At 39.1% G+C, this 21,436-nt stretch overlaps 1 protein-coding gene across 4 annotated transcripts in view; it reads left to right on the top strand.

The window, feature by feature from the left end:
• The first annotated feature begins 2,728 nt into the window (after positions 1 to 2,728).
• Positions 2,729 to 21,436, top strand: part of TAX1BP1 (Tax1 binding protein 1) — a 92,496-nt gene continuing 73,788 nt past the window's right edge. For all 4 annotated transcript variants that reach the window (XM_036864574.1, XM_036864573.1, XM_036864572.1 and 1 more), the window contains exons 1-2: positions 2,729 to 2,872; positions 10,228 to 10,396. In XM_036864574.1, coding sequence (XP_036720469.1) covers positions 10,235 to 10,396 — 162 coding nt within the window. In that variant the 5' untranslated portion in view covers positions 2,729 to 2,872; positions 10,228 to 10,234. The remainder of the gene's footprint in view (positions 2,873 to 10,227; positions 10,397 to 21,436) is intronic.

Genomic DNA, 21,436 nt, shown 5'->3' with positions numbered 1-21,436 from the left:
CACCAAGAGAAGTGTATTGTTCACACAAGCCTATAGTGAGTTCTCCCATCTCTGAATATCTTATTTTATACTTTATTTATTTATTTATTTTAAATTTTATTTATTTATTTATTTATGGCTGTGTTGGGTCTTCGTTTCTGTGCGAGGGCTTTCTCTAGTTGCGGCAAGTGGGGGCCATTCTTCATCGCGGTGCGCGGGCCTCTCACCATCGCGGCCTCTCTTGTTGCGGAGCACAGGCTCCAGACGCGCAGGCTCAGTAGTTGTGGCTCACAGGCTTAGTCGCTCCGCGGCATGTGGGATCTTCCCAGATCAGGGCTCGAACCCATGTCCCCTGCATTGGCAGGCAGATTCTCAACCACTGCGCCACCAGGGAAGCCCTGTACTTTATTTTTATACTATATTTTATACTTTTGCCACCCACATTTTTCATGGATTTATTTTCCTCCCTTTGCTGTCATAAGTTCTTCTAATAGAGGGTGTCTTTTAGATATTTTCCCAGTCAAAACATAGGTGAGGTGGTTTGTGCTAGGTTAGGACAACTGCTTCAAAACTGCTTGAAATTGTGATTGCTCCAGAAATATCATGGGATGCTGAGGGAGTTTCTTTCCAATAGTTCTTTGATCAGGTCTACAATCCCTCATTCACTATTTCATAATCCAAAAAACTTTGAAAATCAAATGTTTTCTTAACATTTGGTGGCAAAACTTATCCTGACCTGAACTCAGTTGTCAATAAAACTTGATCTGAACCCATACGGGCAACGTGGCAAAACCTGATCTGAAAAACCTGCTCTGAGCTGAAGATTATATGCTCTATTTATCCTAATTAGTGGTGTCATATTCATAATTTGTCCTGAAAAAAATATTAACTTGATTATGGAGTGCTGCCCCAGACTTGTGGGATATTATGTAACATAAGTACACTTCTCTAAAATCTGAAAAATTCTGAATTCTGAAATCCTATCTGGCCCAGATCTTTCATATAAGGAATTGTGGATCCATATCCCTTATACTCCTAGTACACTGTTGTACATATAATGAGCTAATTTTAAAAATTCAATTAAATACTTAAGGGATATATATTTACCTTGCTGGGAGAAACACTGTCTAAAATTCATGGGATCATTATTAAAGGGATTAAAGCAAGTTAAAGTTCCTGAACTAATACCTTCATGGGGAAAATAAGGTCTAAAAATTCAAGAAATTACTAAAAATAACAAAATAAAAATACCTGCACAAAAAATATTTTCAAACTATGGCTTTTATTAAGCATACTGTTCTCCTGATTTCATAAACTGAAAATTGGTGGTAATTAGAAATTTATTACATGCAAATTAGTCATGTGATTAAAAAATACAAAGAGTGACACTTCTGAAAAACTGTGCTTATAAAGTTCACTGCTGTGTTTACATTTCTTTTAAAAAAAATAATTAATTAATTTTTGGCTGCATTGGGTCTTTGTTGCTTACCCAGACCAGGGCTTAAACCCGTAGCTCCTGCATTGGCAAGCAGATTTTTAACCACTGCACCATCAGGAAAGCCCTGTATTTACTTTTCCTAAGAGACAGACTACTACTAGAAGGTTGCTACCAGTAACACCAGTGATTACTGATATTATCACACCATTTTCTTCATCGGTAAAATATGGAGATTGGTACTAAATGACCTGTAAAGAGTCTTCTGAAATCTGTGATCAAATATGATATACAGAACAATACCAAGTTCAAAGATTTCAATATATAGGGAACAAATCAGTCAGCAGTTATTAAGAACCTATATTATCAAAGGCATTGTAATCTTAAAATATGTGGAACTAAATTATATTGAAGAGGATTTTGTATGTTCTGAATTTAGAAGATGCTTCAACGTTTAACTTGATCTAATTTATTATCCTTCCTTCACTGGTGATGTTGCAAATTTTATCAGGGCTTTACCGCAACACAGGAACATAGTGAATTAGAACAGAACACAGTTGCTTCCGTGGAGTTAGAATTTAAACTGAATGCCTACTCTAGGAGGGTAAGATGTATAAAAAAGTGACTTTAGAAAGTATCATTGAACAGAGAATACAGGGCTAAATTCATGCACACAAAATAACAGATAACAAAAGCAGTTAACAACTCATAGAACGAGGTCAGTGCTGGAGCAAGCGGAAATAGAATCATAGAGCATTAGAACTGAAAATCTCCTAGGAGACACCGAGGTTTTACAGAGAACAAAACCTCGTAGTTAAGTAAGCACCGGACTGGACCAGGACTTGGGAAAGAGTCCAGGAGTGAGCGGTCGCCGCCCCAGCCGCGTGATCCTTCTTTGCTTCTATGGTTCTCTACTTTCCGATCCACAAAATAAATGGATTCGCTTAGATTTTTAAAGATCCAGGCAGTGACATGGTACTAATGCATACACCCCAGGGCTACCCTTGCCACTTAACTGGTAAGTTACTTAACTTTCGCTCAAAGTAATAATTAAAAAGTCAAAAATGCATTATCCAAACGGACCCTGTTTGGTTGCCACAAGGTCTCTGAGCGAAAACGGCGAAGAGGAAGAAAGAGGAGGAATAGCCGAGCAGAAGGAAAAGGCCGATTCGGATCTGTTCGGGTCCAATGGCAGGGCGTCAGGAGCTAGGGTGGTTAAAGGACCGTACGACCAACTTGGCGTTTCAGCGATTGGCCCAGACTGACGCAGCTCGGCGGCGGCGGCGGAAGGGGCCGGGCCGTGGACGGAAGTGATATAACGCCGGCTTTTGGCCTTGTGGGGAGGTGTAGCAGGTCGGTAGAGGGAGACTGTGTTGGCGGAAGAGGCTCGGCGGCTGATGGCGGCTCAGGCTCGGAAGCCTCTCTAACATTCCCCTCTGCTCGGGAGTTCCTCACTCGGTAAGCGCCTTGCGCGGGGCGGACGCCCGCTGGAGCTCTTTGGGGGCTCGTGATACGTCCCTCTGCTCTAGCGTCTAGGGGCCTGGTAGGTCTCGGGAACGGTCTCCGTGGTGACGGTGCTGCTGAATGACGATGCTTTCCTTCCCGAGGACAAACCTTTCCAAACTGCGATTGTGACGGTGGTGTGGGCAACTTCGGTTAGCAGTGGAGTTGGAAAAAGCGATGGGTGGCCGCCCCACACGGCGGGGAGGCCCTGGATAGGCTTTCGCTATTTGGGGGAGCCGTGTGGGACGTGGGCCCTTTGGCGGGGGGGGGGGGGCAAGTGACGCGGGGGACCCCCGGAGAAGAAAGTGCCTTGCCCGAGGCTCCACTCTAGGGTGAGTGTTTGGAGGGCAGCGTGTGTGCTGCCGGGGCAGGTAAGCTTGGGAAAACATCTAGGTCGTGTCGGGATCGGACGCTCGGGTTTGCCCGTGCGGAGTGAAGCCCAAGTGTTTTGGTTTGAGTCGCCAGTGGATTAGGAGGCGGAGACTGACTGCGAGCCGTGGGTGGAGTTAGCGGTTTGGGCCGGCTTTCCGACTTCACCTGGGCTGCAGAATTAGTGAACGCTTTCTTGTCTGTTTATAAATGGCCTTACGCCTAGTGCTCGAAGGGATCTTAAATATTCCGAGGAGAGTCACGTTTGTCTTTGCTTAGGCAATTTTTCTTGATTTCACAACTCTCCCTCCCAGCACCCCCGGAGGTCCGCAGGTTGTGGACAAGTCCCGACAGGCGCTCGTCGTTTCGGGGAATCTTTGTTAAGAGATTAGTGTGCATATGTGTGTACTGATAAACATATATTACCTTATTGGTAATAATTTCGTTTGAGAACGCCGTGACATTTGACTTTCTACATATATATATTTTTTTGATTTTGATTTTTTATTTTTTTAACATCTTTATTGGAGTATAATGGCTTTACAATGGTGTTAGTTTCTGCTTTATAACAAAGTGAATCAGTTATACGTATACATATGTCCCCATATCTCTTCCCTCTTGCGTCTCTACATATATTTTTAGGTTTCACGAGGTAGTTATGAATTGCTGTTGTGTCAGGGATGGGAAAATAAATCTTGTTTTCAACTCTGCATTCCGCTAATCGTAGAATTTCTACAAGCTGCATGCAACAATTACTAATTATAGTTTTGGAGCTCAATTCCCGAAGTGTTTAAAGAGATCATTTGAGTAACATGTTAATCTAAAAAAATGGGCTGATTACCCTCAGAGTGCTATTTGGGTATGGAAAAGGGGCTGAGGCCAGGCCTTCCTTTCGTTCTTATCAAGGATAAACTTGATTTCTTGAAGGTTTACTTGATTACGTTTTCTAGTCATCACATTGTTAAATTGCACACCCCTGTTTACCATTATGGCTGCAGACATTTGTGTAGAATTAACCAGTAAATATCTTTTCCTTAACAAAATAACAGGTATTTTGGAATTAAAATTTCAACCTTTTTAATGATGTTAAATATTTATGAAGGATTGTAACTATGCTCCTTTTTTACTGCTTTGGGGGAATTGCCTCACATGTGAAGTTTATTGGATTGCATTCTTTTGGAATTTGTATGGTACTAAGTAAAATTTTGGCTATATCCACTTCTAGCCTTTTAAAGTTTATTTTGCCCCAAATAAACTCTTACAAGAAGGTAAAGATACCCTCCCCTCTAATATAATAGAAAGCCAAGATCATAGCTTTTTAGAAACCAACTTTTAAAACAATCTAAAAATTAAAGTGGTGTGAGTGACACCTGGGCAGAGTTAGTGGTACTCAGCTGTAAAGCATTCTGGAGATTGGGAGGACTGTAAGAGTGCAAATTGACAGATTGGTGGATTTGCTTCTGCCTCCCGGAAAGATTGCTGATAATATTTTTCTGGTCTGTAAACCAGCTGATAGTCTTTGTTTGAGCTGAAGTATAAATAATTGGAAGCTATTAGAATATCAGACGTATTTTTTCCCTTCAGATGTTCAGTTTCCTCCAGGACTGAAGTTCGGAGATTAATTTAAAAGTTCATATAGTTTTAACTGAATATTTTAAAAAACTTTCACTAAGTTTGTCAACCACTATGTGTAATGTGTTTCTATTGCAGAAGGTCATATATGAGTTTTTATTACTAATTTTTGTCTACTTTGGTTTTACTAACTTTTATTATGGAAATTTTCAAAATACCCAGAAGGAGAACAAACAGTTAAAGGAACCACTATTTTGCTAATCTTGGTTTATTACACTGTCAGCACATTTATTTTTTCCCCTGGAGTTTTTAAAGCAAATCCTGGACAACAGGATATTTCACCTATAATTAGTTTACCGTCCGTCTTTAACTGGTAAGGACTTTGAAAAAAATACAGTCACCACGATAATATTATCACATAGAACAAAATTACTTTATTTCTTTTTGAATTCTAAGTGTTAGAATTGGCAAATTATATACAATATTTATCTAAATTTAAAAGCTTAATTTGATTCTGGACATTTAATGCACAGAAATTCTTAATATGGTCAGTTTCCTACTTTATTTGATTAAGGCTTACACGTTTTGGGCTAGTTAAATAAAATGTGTATCAGGAGCCACTGGAAAAATACTACCACAAAAGCCAGATCTGGTTTGGGCTTGAAAAAATTCCAAGAGGAAGAAGTAAAGATAACATTGAAATCCTCCCCCTTCACCCCCCAAATTTATTCTAGCTACTTAGTGACCACTGCATATTAGTTATTTTTTCCTTAGGTATTGATGAATCCTCAAAAATAACAAAATTGGATTGTAGACCAAAGTATACAGCATAACACATAAAAGGAACTCTAGAGATGTTAGAACTTTGGGGAATAAAGTAGGAAACTTGGGAGAGGGCACTGCAGGCAGCATGTATATATATTTCAGACTTTGTTTCCCAGCCAAATCTGTCTGGTTTTTTTTTTTTTTTTACTGTTCTCATGTATTTTTGTTTTTTATTTATTAATATTTTTAATTGCTGTAACATTGGTTTATAATATATTAGTTTCATGTGTATAACATTATATTTCTACTTCTGTATACACTACAGCATATTTACCACCAAAATTTTAGTTTCCGTCCTCCATCAAAGAGTTGGTACCCTTTACTTATATCCCCCCCTGCCCCACCACTACTCTTGTTCTTCGTGTGTCCAGGTTTGGTTTCATTCATTTATTTTGGGTTTTTTTGTCTGTTTTCTTAACTAGAAAACTTTTACTTATTCTTTGCTTGCATCTTAATGTATGCATGTTTCTAGAGGTGTACTTTACTTTAGAGAATGGGAAACAGAATTTGATATGGTAAAGCTGCTTCCACTTCCTTTTGTGGTAGGAGCTATATTTCCTCTCTCCAACTGAGGCAGTTTGTTTTACTCAGGATGTTAGTGAAGCTACACTTCCCAAGCATTACCACAAGGTGATGCAGTGACTTTGTATATTACTTCTCCACTGGGTGGTGTGTGGGTCTGTGTGTGTGCGGGTCTTTGTGTGTGCCTGTGAGCATGTGTGTAGTGTATAAATCTGCCTGTGAATCATCTTGATACATTAGCATTCTCAGCTAATTTCAACATTTTTATAAGCTTGCCCATCTTTTCACTCCATTTCTTATCTGTGTGAAGAGTGAAACAGGAACTGTATGGGAATTAGATATTTTACTGTTTAAAATAGGTTGATTCATGTTGTAATTACATTCAGATTACATTTATCCATGTTAACTTTTTTATGACTAGAAGCTATATTGGAAAATTAATTAAAAGTAATAATGAGAATGGAATGACTTTTGTAAAATATTTCTATAGTTACAGTCGCATTGAAATGTTTAAAAAGGTTGGAGTGTTCGTGAGAGATTAATGAAGGTTATTAATGGGATAATTATAGATTATCATGCTATAAAGATTTATAAGCATCATGAATATATTTAAAGTCTGATGTTAGGGTTTTATATTAAAAACTTGAATTTTGGGGAGAGGGTTTAAAAATGAAATTTCATGTTAATGTGTTTATTTAAAATAATGAAAATAATACACTAAATATACTGGTAAAAATTCAGTCAGTTGAGTTAAAAGTTAAGGTCCTCTTAAGTTCTCTTTTCACACATAGCCCTCATGAGTAAAGATTGTATGATGTGTGCTTTATGAGTCCTTTTGATGCATTTATAAGCATATATACACATGTACATATATAAATACATATGTGTACACCTTCAAGCTATTTTATACCTTAAAAACTTTTCAGTGAAGTAAAAGTCTAAGGTTGGATTATCGATTTTTAAACACTGTTGTAATTGAGGTTAAACAAAAGTTTAAACTCCACTACCTTGTTTTATAACAAATAATTACTACTTTGTTGATGTAGTTTACTTTAGGAAACAAGTTTTATGAAAAAAGTTTCATTTTTAAATGGCTTTTAATTAAAAACATGGGAAACTCATCCTAAGCTAGCCTTGTTTTCTCCTTACTGAATATCTACCTCAGAGAAACTTACATATTCACTCTCTTCATAGAAAAACATTACTGATTCACTTGCCTCAGTTTTGGTAGTTGTATCTAAAAGAGTTTGGTTCAGTTAACTATAAGTCTGTCTCTTGGGTATTTTATAACCAATAGTGAACATTTTTTTCAAAACCAGAATCAAGGGGTTTTTTTTGTTTTTTTTTGTTTTTTTAAGGAAGCCACTGACTTGAGATTATCATTAGTGACTTCATTAACATCATGACATTCCCTTGAGCCCATATTTGCTCAGACTATTCAAAGAAACAAAGTAGTAGAACTCTTCACTTATTTTAGGCAGTTTCTAGTGTTTGTGCTACCGTTTCACTTTCCTGAAGGCTTTGCGTTTCCAGCTGGAGAGTATTGACTGTTAAGTCCTTCTGTGAAGTAGGGTCGCTGGTAATAAAGCCTTTTTGTTAGTGCGGAGGTACAGGCGGTTTATTACTGAATGCATTCTCTTTACCCTTGGAATCCTGGCAAACCTCAGGTGGGGAGAGGCTGACAGACATCCAGCCTGGAATTCTACCACAGTGGCTTCCAGGTTGATGATTGACCGTCTCTTTGATGTCCAGTATATTGTCCAGTATATTGTGTAATACTGTAAGTACAAAGCAGTATTTTGACCATAACAGAAGCAGAGAATGCATGAGAGGAAAAGTAGACATTTTTAAAAGTGTTTATTTCAGAACTTTAAAAATTTGCCTTAGTATTTCAAACAGTTCAGTGAAAGAAACATTTGTAAAAGCATATTGTCTTAGATTTTCCTAGCAATAAAGACTTCTTAGTAATTGTTAAAATGTGAGTAGTTTTGGGAATTCCCTGGTGGTCCAGTGGTTAGGACTCGGCGCTTTCAGTGCTGTGGCCCAGGTTCAGTCCCTGGTTGGGGAACTAAGATCCCATAAGCCATGCAGCGTGGCAAAAAAAAAAAAAAAGTGAGTAGTGTTACTTCTGTGCTTGTCCTGTAGAAAATTCATAGATTTGTGAAGTAAGTTAGAATAATTTGGTTAGCAAATTCTTGTCCCAGTTTTTCCCATTGTTACAGAGATTCCTGTTTTGATGACTCAGAAGTAAGTGCCATAGTGTCACTATCATTGTTTCTGATGTGGTACTGTAGGATCAATGACTGTACTGAGTCTGTGACATACTGTATAGAGATAGATTTTTTGAGTAAATCCTCAGTTGTATCCTTTTTCTCAAACGTAGAGCACAAGATATGGAAAACATTTGGGTCTTGCAGATTTTTATAGGCCACTTTCACCATTCATCTGCTAGCTGGTGCTTGGTGTTCACTAAACCAGTGAGCATTCACTGAATCTGTAATAGATTCTCAACAGTATGTGTTTCATTTACACTATACATTTAAAAATACATACATTTATTTTTAATCAGTGAATGTATGGAAACGGTACAATAATACTGGAAGTCAAGGGAGGATGAAAGGGTAGAATTGGTATAGGTAGAGAGGAACAAATAGGCTCTGAACTATTTCAAGTAGACCAACTGAGATTTTACATCATTTGAGAGATTTGAACGAGTATGAACCAGAAGCCCAAGAAGACAGCCTAGGTCTGGGAATCTGTGAGAGTTGCTAATGGAGACTTAAATTGTTGGGTTGGGTCAAAGTCTAAGTAGTAGTTCTCTATCCTGGCTGTATACAGGATTGAGATTACTTGGGGAGGCTTAAAAAAAAAATGCGTGTATATACACACACATGCATGTGTGCGCCCAGGTCCCACTTCCGGAAAGTCATTGTCTTTTCTTTTTCTTTTTTAAGACCCCTAATGATTCTGATATCTAGCCAGGGTTGAGAAGAAGCTGGTCCAGGGGATCATGAATGTGGGTCAGGAATGCAGGCACAGAGAGGTTAGCATCAGTTACAGGAGCCTAGGGGAGGGATGGGATGGATCAGATTAGGGAGGAAAATGATGAAGTTCAAGGGTTCAACATAGAAACACCGCTGGCTCATTTGCTTTCAGTTGCAAAAGAAGCAGAGGGCTAGGCTTTGCAGGAGAGTTGAGAGTTTGTTTTTGATTTTGGTTTTAAAAATTTTTTAACTCGGGACTTCCCTGGTTGTGCAGTGGTTAAGAATTCGCCTGCCAACGCATGGGACATGGGTTCGAGCCCTGGTCCAGGCAGATCTCACATGCCGCGGAGCAACTAAGCCCGTGCACCACAACTACTGAGCCTGCGCTCTGGAGCCCGCGAGCCACAACTACTGAGCCCGCATGCCACAACTACTGAAGCCTGCACGCCTAGAGCCTGTGCTCCGCAACAAGAGAAGCCACCGCAATGAGAAGCCCGCTCACCGCAGCGAAGAGTAGCCCCTACTCAACGCAACTAGAGAAGCCCGTGCGCAGCAACAAAAGACCCAACGCAGCCATAAATAAATAAATAAATAATTTTTTTAAACTCATGTAACTTTCTGAGCCATATTGTAAGTTAATTACTTCTCAGTTTGTGTTTTTATATTTAATCACATTTTTAAAAATTTATTTATTTATTTGGCTGTTCCAGGTCTTAGTTGTGGCATGTGAACTCTTAGTTGTGGCATGTGGGATCTAGTTCCCTGACCAGGGATCAAACCCAGGCCCCCTGCATTGGGAGCGTGGAGTCTTAGCCACGGGACCACCAGCATTCCCTTTCATCACATTTTTAAGAAGGAGTTCCAATAGTAAATATATTACATTTACAATATAATATAAATATAATATAAAAGTATGTCTTTTCAATAATTATGGTATGAAAACATTCATGTAATTTGCATTAAATGTTATGTATTTTCTGAAGGTATGAGTTTTTTCTTAGTTGGTATCATTAAATTTGTATGATTTACTTGTTTCAGATTCACAATGACATCCTTTCAAGAAGTTCCACTGCAGACTTCCAACTTTGCCCATGTCATCTTTCAAAATGTGGCCAAGAGCTATCTTCCTAATGCACACCTAGAATGTCATTATACCTTAACTCCATATATCCATCCCCATCCAAAAGATTGGGTTGGTATATTCAAGGTAAGAGGACTTTCTCCATATTTCTTCCATGTAGGTACTCTTTATTTTCTTCTTAAGAGGTTGACAAGTAGTTTATACTAGTCTTGTCTTAACTCTACTTTAAGGGTCATTTTTGTAAACATCAAATGTGAAACATTGTGTAAACATGAAATATTTAATAGTGCAGGGTAGTGTACAACAAATGTTATGACTTTCAGTTCAGCACACTTTCCTCTCTATGATTAAGAGGTTCAACTTCACTTCTTACAGAAATTCTTTCAAATCTTTTTTTTTTCTTCTTCCATTTTCTCCATTCCTTACCTTAAAAAAATGATCTTTTCCTTTGGGTTACTATATCATTTACTATCTTGTCATTTGTAATTAATTTTGTATAGCTCTACAACTATGTTATTATCTCTTCTATTGTCCTGCATTGTTTAAATATTCCTTATATTGTCTTATGCTTTTATAAGAGTATTCTGTTTTACATGACTAAATAGTAAATTCTTTGATGGCAAGAGTCACAGTTCTAATATTTTGCCAATCATTTTGTGTAATATATGCTTGAAAATTACATTGAATGATCATTACAGTGGTGGAAGTTTTTCGGCAATTTCAATTCCTGAGAATGTAATGGAGAACCAAAACATAAGAATGTCCTTTGAATAGTCAAAATAGTGTCGTAAATGTCTAAACAGTAAAACTTACTTTTCTCCTTGGTTACTTTAGATTCTCCCTAAGAATCAATTTATTTTATTTTAGATGTGATTTATTAAAATCAAGACCATTAGGTCTTGAAATTTTGATTGTGTGGTCTGTATAAGTTAAATAGCAAAGTAGAAAGAAATAAGAGTAGCCGCTAGAAATAGGCACATTGAGAGCATTTAGAAGTGAAAGTCTGGCCTAGTAGAGTGAGGAGGGCAGAAAAACTATATTGGACAAAACAAAGTTTTGGCATTTAATGATATTTCAGTTTCTTTTTGAATCCCTTATCCCTTGGTGTTGCTGGATAGATGAGTCATTTACTCTTTATTTATGTAATTTTTTTTAGGCCTGTCAGATTCCAATATGGATTCCAGTATGGATTCCAAAAGCTTCATTGTAAGCTTTTTATGAAATCAGTATCAGTTTAAATTTTATGTAAGAGATGAATAACAAGTTAAATATACTAAGAATTGGCATTTTCTGCAAGAATGAGTCAGAGAGGAAGAATAGAGCAGGGTAAGGAGATTGAGGGAAGGGAAGGGCATTCCTGGCAGGAAAATGGCATAAGCAAAGGCACAGGGGTGAGAATGTTCATGAGAATGAATTAGTTTAACTAGAACATAAACGTAATCTAGGGAGGTGGAGGGAGATGAAGTTAAGCGTCAGTCTTTCCATGGAGGACCTTCAGTGTTAGGCTAAACAATTTGCAAACTTTTCCATATGGGCAGTGGGAAGTCTGCATGTGTAGGTATGGAGGCTGATGTGTGATAAATTGTATTTCAAGAAGATGAATCTTCATGGTTTTCTTTCAGACTACTTATTTATGTCTTAGGTTTTTTTTCCTCCCCATTTTTAGTTAATGGCCTATTTAAGACAAAAGCTTATGAATTTCTCTTCAAATCCAGCCAAACACCAATTCTGTCTATTTTCCTGCCTACCTACTAATGCATTTTTAATATCACAGCCCTAGTTCATGCCCTCCTTATTGATTTCTAAGATGATTGCAATAGGTCACCTGTTTTCCCTGCTTTCATTCTTCTATTTGTTCTTCAAACTGCTCTATATAAACTATAATAGAAAATGAAAATCTGAACATATCTTCCTCTTGTTTAAGTGGTTCTTCATCCTCTATGGGATAATGGCAAGACCAAATAACTTAGTGTGCCAAATAGGGCTCCTTTATACGACTTGATTTATAGCTTCCTTTTTTGTCATTGCCTGCTTATTTTTTGGCTTTGATAACGTTAAACTATTATCTCTTGTGTACTCCAAGGACCGTAACTTTTCTCTTAGCAATAATACTTACATAAATACATACATGATAAATAAGTTTGTATAGAATACCCTTTCCATCTTTTTTGCCTGGATAATACTTAAAACTTAGTGGGAAGTTTAAGCATGTACTAAAAATTTTGAAATATACAGAAAGACTCAAGGAAGAAAATAAATCATGTTTTAATACTATTTTAATGCTTACCTAGAATAAGCATTGTTAACATATTGGCATATATCTATAATTAATAATTATACACATACTTTGTGTGTAATAAAGTATACACACATGCTATTGATGCGTTGTGGAATTCATGGAAATGTTTCCAAATGTTTATCACTAAACAATGCTTAATACAGATCTCTGTATCTGTTTTTATTTTGTTTGTCATTGTATTTCATAGGATAAGTTCTTGGAAGTGGAATTGCCATGTTTATGGCATTGAATGTTTTTAAACACTTGACGTGTACTGCAAATTGATTGCTGTCCAGAATGATTTTGATAGATATGATATTGACAAGGTAGGCAGGGAGAGAGTGCCCAGGTAGTAATTTTAAGGGGAAGGAATGAAGGGAAAGTGTGTTGTGTGCTTGAGAAAGTGTTAAGGAATTTAATTTTCCTGGGACAGGTACCAGTTTTAGAAGATGAATGGGAAAAGTTAGTTTGGATCACGTAGATTGCTTTAGTATTTAGCTGAGGAATAATTTTTTTTTTTTTTTTTAAACTGATTTCTTTTTTTTTTTATATATATATACATTTTTATTATTATTATTATTTTTATTTATGGCTGTGTTGGGTCTTCGTTTCTGTGCGAGGGCTTTCTCCAGCTGTGGCAAGTGGGGGCCACTCTTCATCGCAGTGCGCGGGCCTCCACCATCGCGGCCTCTCTTGTTGCGGAGCACAGGCTCCAGACATGCATGCTCAGTAGTTGTGGCTCACGGGCCCAGTCGCTCCGCGGCATGTGGGATCCTCCCAGACCAGGGCTCGAACCCGTGTCCCCGCATTGGCAGGCAGACTCTCAACCACTGCGCCACCAGGGAAGCCCTGAGGAATAATTTTTAAGCAGAGAGTAATAGAGTTTAGAGGTGAACTTTAATCTTCTAGTGCTGAATAAGATAAATTGGAATTAGAAAAGAATGGAGGCAGAGAGGATGTTTGTTTATTTATTTTTTATAAATTTATTATTTATTTTTGGCTGCGTTGGGTCTTCGTTCCTGCGTGCAGGCTTTCTGCAGTTGCGGCGAGCGGGGGCTACTCTTCGTTGCGGTGCGTGGGCTTCTCATTGTGGTGGCTTCTTGTTGCGGAGCACGGGCTCTAGGCACACGGGCTTCAGTAGTTGTAGCACTTGGGCTCAGTAGTTGTGGTTCGTGGGCTCTAGAGCACAGGCTCAGTAGTTGTGACGCACAGGCTTAGTTGTTCCGTGGCGTATGGGATCTTCCCGGACCAGGCCTCGAACCCGTGTCCCCTGCATTGGCAGGTGGATTCTTAACCACTGCGCCACCAGGGAAGTCCCAGAGAGAATGTTTAGACCATCTTCATTTTCTAGGTGAGATTAAGCCTTAGAGAAGGGAATCAGTTGTGGGTAATAATCTGTAAGAGGTATCTATAGGGTTTGTCAGCTATTAATTTAATGAATTGGAACTGGAACTCATTTATTGAGTATACCCAGTAATGAGGAGCAAGGTCATGTGCTGAGTTGGGGAGGGCTTGAGTATGGAGAAGATATGGTCTTGCTACTGTGGAAGAATGTCGCAGGGAATCGGAGTAGGTTAACCAGGAGATTTCTGAGCAGCCATTTTGTGAGTTTGTCTAGAGAGATTGAGCACCTAGAATTGAGTGAAGAATTCAAAAAGTGGGTATCATTCAGACTGGGAATTTGGGAAGAGAAGTCAGGAGGACAAAGGATACTAGGGTGGTTTTGGGTGCATTATTATTGAAATGATTAATTGACCATGAAGTCCAGGTTGGGTAGGGGAATGAGTGAAGCCAGGCAAGGGATGTAGACTGTGTTGGAGATTTTCTTTTTTTTCTTTTTTTAAAAATTATTTATTTATTTATTTATTTATGGCTGTGTTGGGTCTTCGTTTCTATGCGAGGGCTTTCTCTAGTTGCAGCAAGCGAGGGCCACTCTTCATCACAGTGCGCGGGCCTCTCACTGTCGCGGCCTCTCTTGTTGTGGAGCACAGGCTCAGCAATTGTGGCTCACGGGCCTAGTCGCTCCGTGGCATGTGGGATCTTCCCAGACCAGGGCTCGAACCTGTGTCCCCTGCATTGGCAGGCAGATTCTCAACCACTGCGCCACCAGGGAAGCCCCTCTTTTTTTTTTTTTAACATCTTTATTGGAGTATAATTGCTTTACAATGTTGTGTTAATTTCTGCTGTATAACAAAGTGAATCAGCTATATGTATACATATATCCCCATATCCCCTCCCTCTTGTACCTCCCTCCCACCCTCCCTATCCCACCCCTCTAGGTGGTCACAAAGCACCGAGCTGATCTCCCTGTGCTATGCAGCTGCTTCCCACTAGCTATCTATTTTACATTTGGTAGTATATATATGTTAGTGCTACTCTCTCACTTCATCCCAGCTTACCCTTCCCCCTCCCCGTGTCCTCAAGTCCATTCTCTACGTCTGCATCTTTATTCCTGTCCTGCCCCTAGGTTCATCAGAACCGCTTTTTTTTAGATTCCATATATATGTGTTAGCATACAGTATTTGTTTTTCTCTTTCTGACTTACTTCACTCTGTATGACAGACTCTAGGTCCATCCACTTCACTACAAATAACTCAATTTCGTTTCTTTTTATGGCTGAGTAATATTCCATTGTATATATGTGCCACATCTTCTTTATCCATTCATCATGGAGATTTTCATTTTTTCCTTTTAGTTTTTCTCCCTCTTCTCTAGTGTTGACTAGTTTAAATTATAACTAAAACATGTAGCATGTTTATTACTTTATACTTTACACAGGTCTTTCATGAGAGCATTATAGTTGCCATTTTACAGATGAGGAAACTAAGGTCTAGAGAGAAGTGTCTTGCTCACTCCAAATTAAACTTTGGAGCTGAGGTTTGAACCTCATGTAAATTGGCATTCAGGAATTGTTCTCTGGCAGTTTGGTTAAGTGAGAGATCTGGTTATCCAAAATTAATAACAGAGTTCCTAGTAAGTTCAATGTGCATTTTATGAGTGATAGAATTGAAGTAAAAAAATACAGGAAAAGATTGAGAACTATACCTGATGCCATATCTATTATTAAACCCAACATTAGTTGCAATAAAATATTATATGTCACATTACATTTGAGTTTTATTGTTATCAATTTGATTTGGTCTTAGTTGTATAAGTATTTATTTTTAAGAATTTATTTACATTTATATTTATACTTAGTACAAATTGAATTACCTTATAATTAAAATAACTTAAACTAAAGGTCCATGAGTTTTTTTTTTTTTGAGATTTTTTTTTTAACTATAAAGGAGTTTTAACAGTTCTCATGTTTCAGAGATACTTTTCTAGTGGAGGAAGTTGGGAGTGCAAAGTGATTATGTCATGTGTCCAGGGTCACATAGGCAAACCAAGCTTCCCAGTACGGTACTGTTCTCACTGAATCATTATTGACAACCAGATAAAAAAACTTTAATTTCCTGGTGTGGAAAGTGAAACTGAGCAGTGATTTTGTGCTTGACTATCTTGTTTCAAGCTTTTGTTTCCCTCTTCCTTGTTTCTCCTTACCTTTTCATATTTCTCTTCATTCTGCTTGTTCTGTCTTCCTGCCCTGGTCTCCATTCCAGTCCTTTCTTATTTTCTGTTTTAAAAAAAAATTCTCCTGTTGTAAAAATAATCATAATTTTATAATACTTGGAACAAAACAGGAAATGTAAAAGATACAATTAAGATGACCAGCAGTCCCATTGCCCACTATCTAATAACAGTGGTTAGCATTGTTGATGTTTTCACTGTTTCCTTTCAGTCGTTTTTTTTTTTTTAACTAAAGGAAGAATACTTTCAGTCTTTTTTTTTTTTAATTTATTTATTTTTGGCTGTGTTGGGTCTTCGTTTCTGTGCGAGGGCTTTCTCTAGTTGTGGCGAACGGGGGCCACTCTTCATCGCGGTGCGCGGGCCTCTCACTGTTGCGGCCTCTCTTGTTGCGGGGCACAGGCTCCAGACGCGCAGGCTCAGTAGTCGTGGCTCACGGGCCCAGCCGCTCCGCGGCATGTGGGATCCTCCCAGACCAGGGCTCGAACCCGTGTCCCCTGCATTGGCAGGCAGACTCTCAACCACTGCACCACCAGGGAAGCCCCCTTTCAGTTTTTTTTAATGCTTATATTTTGAAAGTAGTTGGAATAGTAGTGCATGACCTTTTTTATGTCCTGAAGTTTTCACTTACGATTGTAACTGCTTTTTGTTTTTTTTAATTTGGTTGCAATGGGTCTTAGTTGCTGCAGGTGTGCTCCTTAGTTGCGGTTCAAGGGCTTCTTAGTTGTGGCTCACTGGCTCCTTAGTTGTGGCACGCGAACTCTTAGTTGTGGCATGCGTGTGGGGTCTAGTTCCTGGACCGGGAATTGAACCCAGACCCCCTGCATTGGGAGCACAGAGTCTTAACCACTGTGCCACCAGGGAAGTCCCGTAACTGCTTTCTTAGTAACATTTTATCTCATGCTGGGACATTTATACTGTTTGTGATATTTCTATCTTAGAAGCAGCATTGCATCCTGCCTGTGTATATCTAGGCATTTTTGCAGTTTTTTTCCTTTTAAAAAAGAAGGAACTTTATTCTTTTTTTTTTTTTTAATTAATTAATTAATTAATTAGGCTGCCTCGGGTCTTAGTTGCGGCATGTGGGATCTTCATTGGGGCATGCGTGATCTTTCGTAGCGGCGTGTGGGCTTCTCTAGTTGTGGTGCACGGGCTTCAGAGCAAGCGGGCTCCACAGATGCGGCGCTCTGGCTTAGTTGCCGCACAGCATGTGGAATCTTAGTTCCCTGACTAGGGATTGAACCTGCATCCCCTGCATTGGAAGACGATTCTTAACCACTGGACCATCAGGGAAGTCCCAAGGATCTTTACTCTTGTAATGATTTTTGAAAACTCAGTATATACGAAAGAAAGAAAATATAATACCCTTACCCTATCCTCACCTTCCCCAGAAATATCTGTTGTAAAGTGTGGTGTATATTCTTCTAGAATTTAAAAATTCATAGGCTCGTTTTGTACTATTTTGTAGGTTTTGTATTTACCTTACAAAATCAGAAAATTTACTTTAAGTGCCTTTCCTGCTCCATGTCCTGTGTCTATCTTCCCTTTACCCCTCCCCCAAAACCACTCCCCTGCTTTCTCTCTCTTTTTTTTTTTTTAATTTTACTTATTTATTTATTTTTGGCTGTGTTGGGTCTTTGTTGCTGTGCACAGGCTTTCTCTAGTTGCGTTGAGCGGGGGCTATTCTTCTTTGCTGTGCGTGGGCTTCTCATTGCGGTGGCTTCTCTTGTTGCGGAGCGCGGGCTCTAGGCACGTGGGCTCAGTAGTTGGAGCTCGCGGGCCACGGCATGTGGGATCTTCCCGGGCAAGGGATTGACCCCATGTCCCCTGTGTTGGCGGGCGGATTCTCTCTCTCTCTCTCTCTCTCTCTCTCTCTCTGTCTCTGTCTCTCTGTCTCTCTCTCTCTCTACCCCCTCTTTGTGTGTTCTCTCCACCCTGATGTTTCTGTCTTTCTCTTGAGGTTTCTCCAGAATTTATTAACACCGATATTTTTACTTGGTAACCTTGTTGTCCTTCTGATCTTTACATTTCCTCTCAGAATTTCCTTAATGATCAATAACAACATGTTTTTCTAAAATATTAATTCTATTGAAAGGGAACACATTTGTGTGTTTTTTTTTATGACACTACTGTTTAATTTCCTTTTTTCCTCTTACTTTGCTAATTGCATTAATAGCAAAAGAATGATGTCCAGTACTATTGTAATTCCCCAAACTAAACTATGTGAAATATCTGTTGCTTTGGTTCCTTCCTAAACATAGATACGCCCTCTTAACTGGATCCAAGTATAGCTCCTAAAAGCAATATGTTTTGACAGTGATAGGTAACTTTAACTGACTGTCCTATTGTTCTAAGTGTTGTCATGTTCTCTCTGCCATTTTTCAATGTTTTAAAATTGCTATTACCAACTCTAAATGTAATAATTTTCTTTATACTTGCTACTAATGGCTACTAATGGCTATACTTGCTACTAAATCTGCAGTCCAGAAATCCAGTCAAGTTCTAGCCAGGTAACCAGGAAAATACAGAGAAAAAGTCTGTGCCTTGGACACTTTGTGGTTTGATTCTTCTAATAAAATTTGTTTACTGTTCTTACCATGAGCGCCCACATAATTTCCAGATGTCCAAATTCTGTTTCTTCCACTGTGGGTCCACTCTACTGTGTGGGAGTTTAGATGTTAGACATACCCATCCTAAAGGAATCTGTACTCTCTATCTTTGCAGATTGCGAGACTTTTACATTTATTTTTTATATTTGCCTGACATGCTGCTCACAGAGTGACCTAAGAACTATTGTTCAGTTTTTCCTTCCTCAAAAGGAATTTGAAGCATAGTTCTATATTGCTGATTTTTATACTCAGATTCGGTTGCATTTTGCCCCAATTCCTTGGATGGCTCAGTATGGGTTACCTGTGACATTTTAGAGCATGGTCAACCACTCTCTTGAGAAGAGTTGCCCAGATTTATGCAGTAAAGGAAAGCAAAGTATAAGTTACCATTATAGTCAACCAGTAAGGAACAGCCTGACTTACTGTGATTCAGTTAGAGAAAACACAGCAAGGACCAAACCACTCAACATATCTCTTTTCTTAAACATATTTTTCTTTTTTAAAAAAAATAAATTTATTTATTTATTTATTTTTGGCTGCGTTGGGTTTTTGTTGCTGCTCGCGGGCTTTCTCTGGTTGTGGTGAGCGGGGGATACTCTTCGTTGAGGCGCGCAGGCTTCTCATTACGGTGGCTTGTTGCGGAGCACGGGCTCTAGGCGCATGGGCTTCAGTAGTTGTGGCATGCAGGCTTAGTAGTTGTGGCTCGTGGGCTCTAGAGCACAGGCTCAGTAGTTGTGGTGCGTGGGCTTAGTTGCTCCGCAGCACGTGGGATCTTCCTGGACCAGGGATTGAACCTGTGCCCCCTGCATTGGCAGGCGGATTCTTAACCACTGCGCCACCAGGGAAGCCCAGCATATTTTTCTTATATGGTAAAAGATCTCACTTCCCCCATTTTGTTTTTCTTCTCATGAGAGAAAGCTAGAAACAGTGCTTTCCCCCTTTACCTTACTGTTTCTGTCTTTTGTCACCTGCAGTTCTTTTAAGAATTGTATAGTCATTGACTCAGTGTTGGAAGGAAGGAAGTGGAATTTCAGAAAGTATGAGAGTATTTTATATCCTGCTAGGAGGAGAGTGAGTGGTGTCCTGGTGGTTAAGAGCTTGAACTTCAGGTTCAGATTCTGACTCTGCCATTTACTAGTTTCTTAATTTGTAAGATGAGGGTAATATTTATTCCAAAACGAACAGTGAACTGTATCTGTTACTGCTATTCCCAGTGCCACTTGAATCAGGTATCTATAATTCTGACATTAGCAGTTTTGCATGTCAGCCATCACAAATAAATGGTACACTTAGCATGTCTGTTGACCACCTGGTCCAGGTAGAGCCTGTTAACTTAGGGAGATTTTTTTTCAAGAAAGATGTAGCTCTAGATAGTATTGATATTTCTTTCAAGACCACCATATGGACAGGGACAAAGAATGCAAGGTGTGACTTGTACCAGGTGTATCTTTTGGGAAAAACGTCAAATAGGGTCTTTTTCAGGAGGTGATAGAAGCACTGGGGGATATGGAATGAGGGACAGAACATTTTAGAGTCAAGATCACTGTCCCTAATACGTTGTGTCCCCTTGGGTATTAATGAATGGTAACGTTTAATGAACACTAATGTGCTAGGCACTGTGCCAGGTGCCGCTAACGTGCCGTATTTCATTTAATACACATAGAAGCCTTTATCTCCATTTTAAAGAGGAGGGAACAGAAATAACTTGTCTGAAGTCATTTAGCTAGTAAGTGATCTTTTTTGGCAGTCTGACCTTACTTCCTATGCTCTTAATCACTGCAGTATACTGTGCTTGCAAAAACTACCATTTATGGAGTGCCCATCATGGGTCAGACCCTCTGCCAAGTGCTGCTTTTATGTTCATCATCTAATGTAATGCTTCTAACAATCCTGAGAGAAAAAAACTGAGCCTTAGGTCAGGGAAATCACTTACATCATGGTTTCCTCAAGCTTCTCATCTGTAAAGAGATGAATAGTGTCTTTTGAATGTTTTTGGCCATGACACACAGAAAGAAATAAAAATAATATGATTCTGTGATTTGACCCAGCAAAGTTGCATGCAGATACACAAATTTTCATGAAGCAGTACTTAGCCTTCACGCCCTCTGATGCTTTCTAATTAAAAAAATAAATGTGGGGGCTTCCCTGGTGGTGCAGTGGTTGAGAATCTGCCTGCCAATGCAGGGGACATGGGTTCGAGCCCTGGTCTGGGAAGATCCCACATGCCGCGGAGCAACTAGGCCCGTGAGCCACAACTACTGAGCCTGCACATCTGGAGCCTGTGCTCCCAACAAGAGAGGCCGCGATGGTGAGAGGGCCGCGATGGTGAGAGGCCCGCGCACCGCGATGAAGAGTGGCCCCCGCTTGCCGCAACTAGAGAAAGCCCTTGCACAGAAACGAAGACCCAACACAGCCAAAAATAAATAAAAATAAAATTAATAAAAAAAATAAATAAGTAAAATAAAAAATAAATGTGGTTATGAACCACTAAATTGATATAATGTTACCACATACTACTGGGTTGTGACTGACAGTTTGAAAACACTCCTTTAGAGACTAAAGATTACTAAGATTCTTCCAGTTTCAATATTCTGGACTCTCTAATCCTAAGTCGATCAGAATTATAGAATATATGTATAATCAAACCTTGTGGATGATGCATAATTTCTTGTAATATACTGGCAAATGGATATCTAGTACCTGTTTTAAACG

Source organism: Balaenoptera musculus, chromosome 9 (assembly GCF_009873245.2).
Source record: "Balaenoptera musculus isolate JJ_BM4_2016_0621 chromosome 9, mBalMus1.pri.v3, whole genome shotgun sequence".
NCBI lineage: Eukaryota > Metazoa > Chordata > Mammalia > Artiodactyla > Balaenopteridae > Balaenoptera > Balaenoptera musculus.
This window is presented reverse-complemented; position numbering and strand designations above follow the sequence as displayed.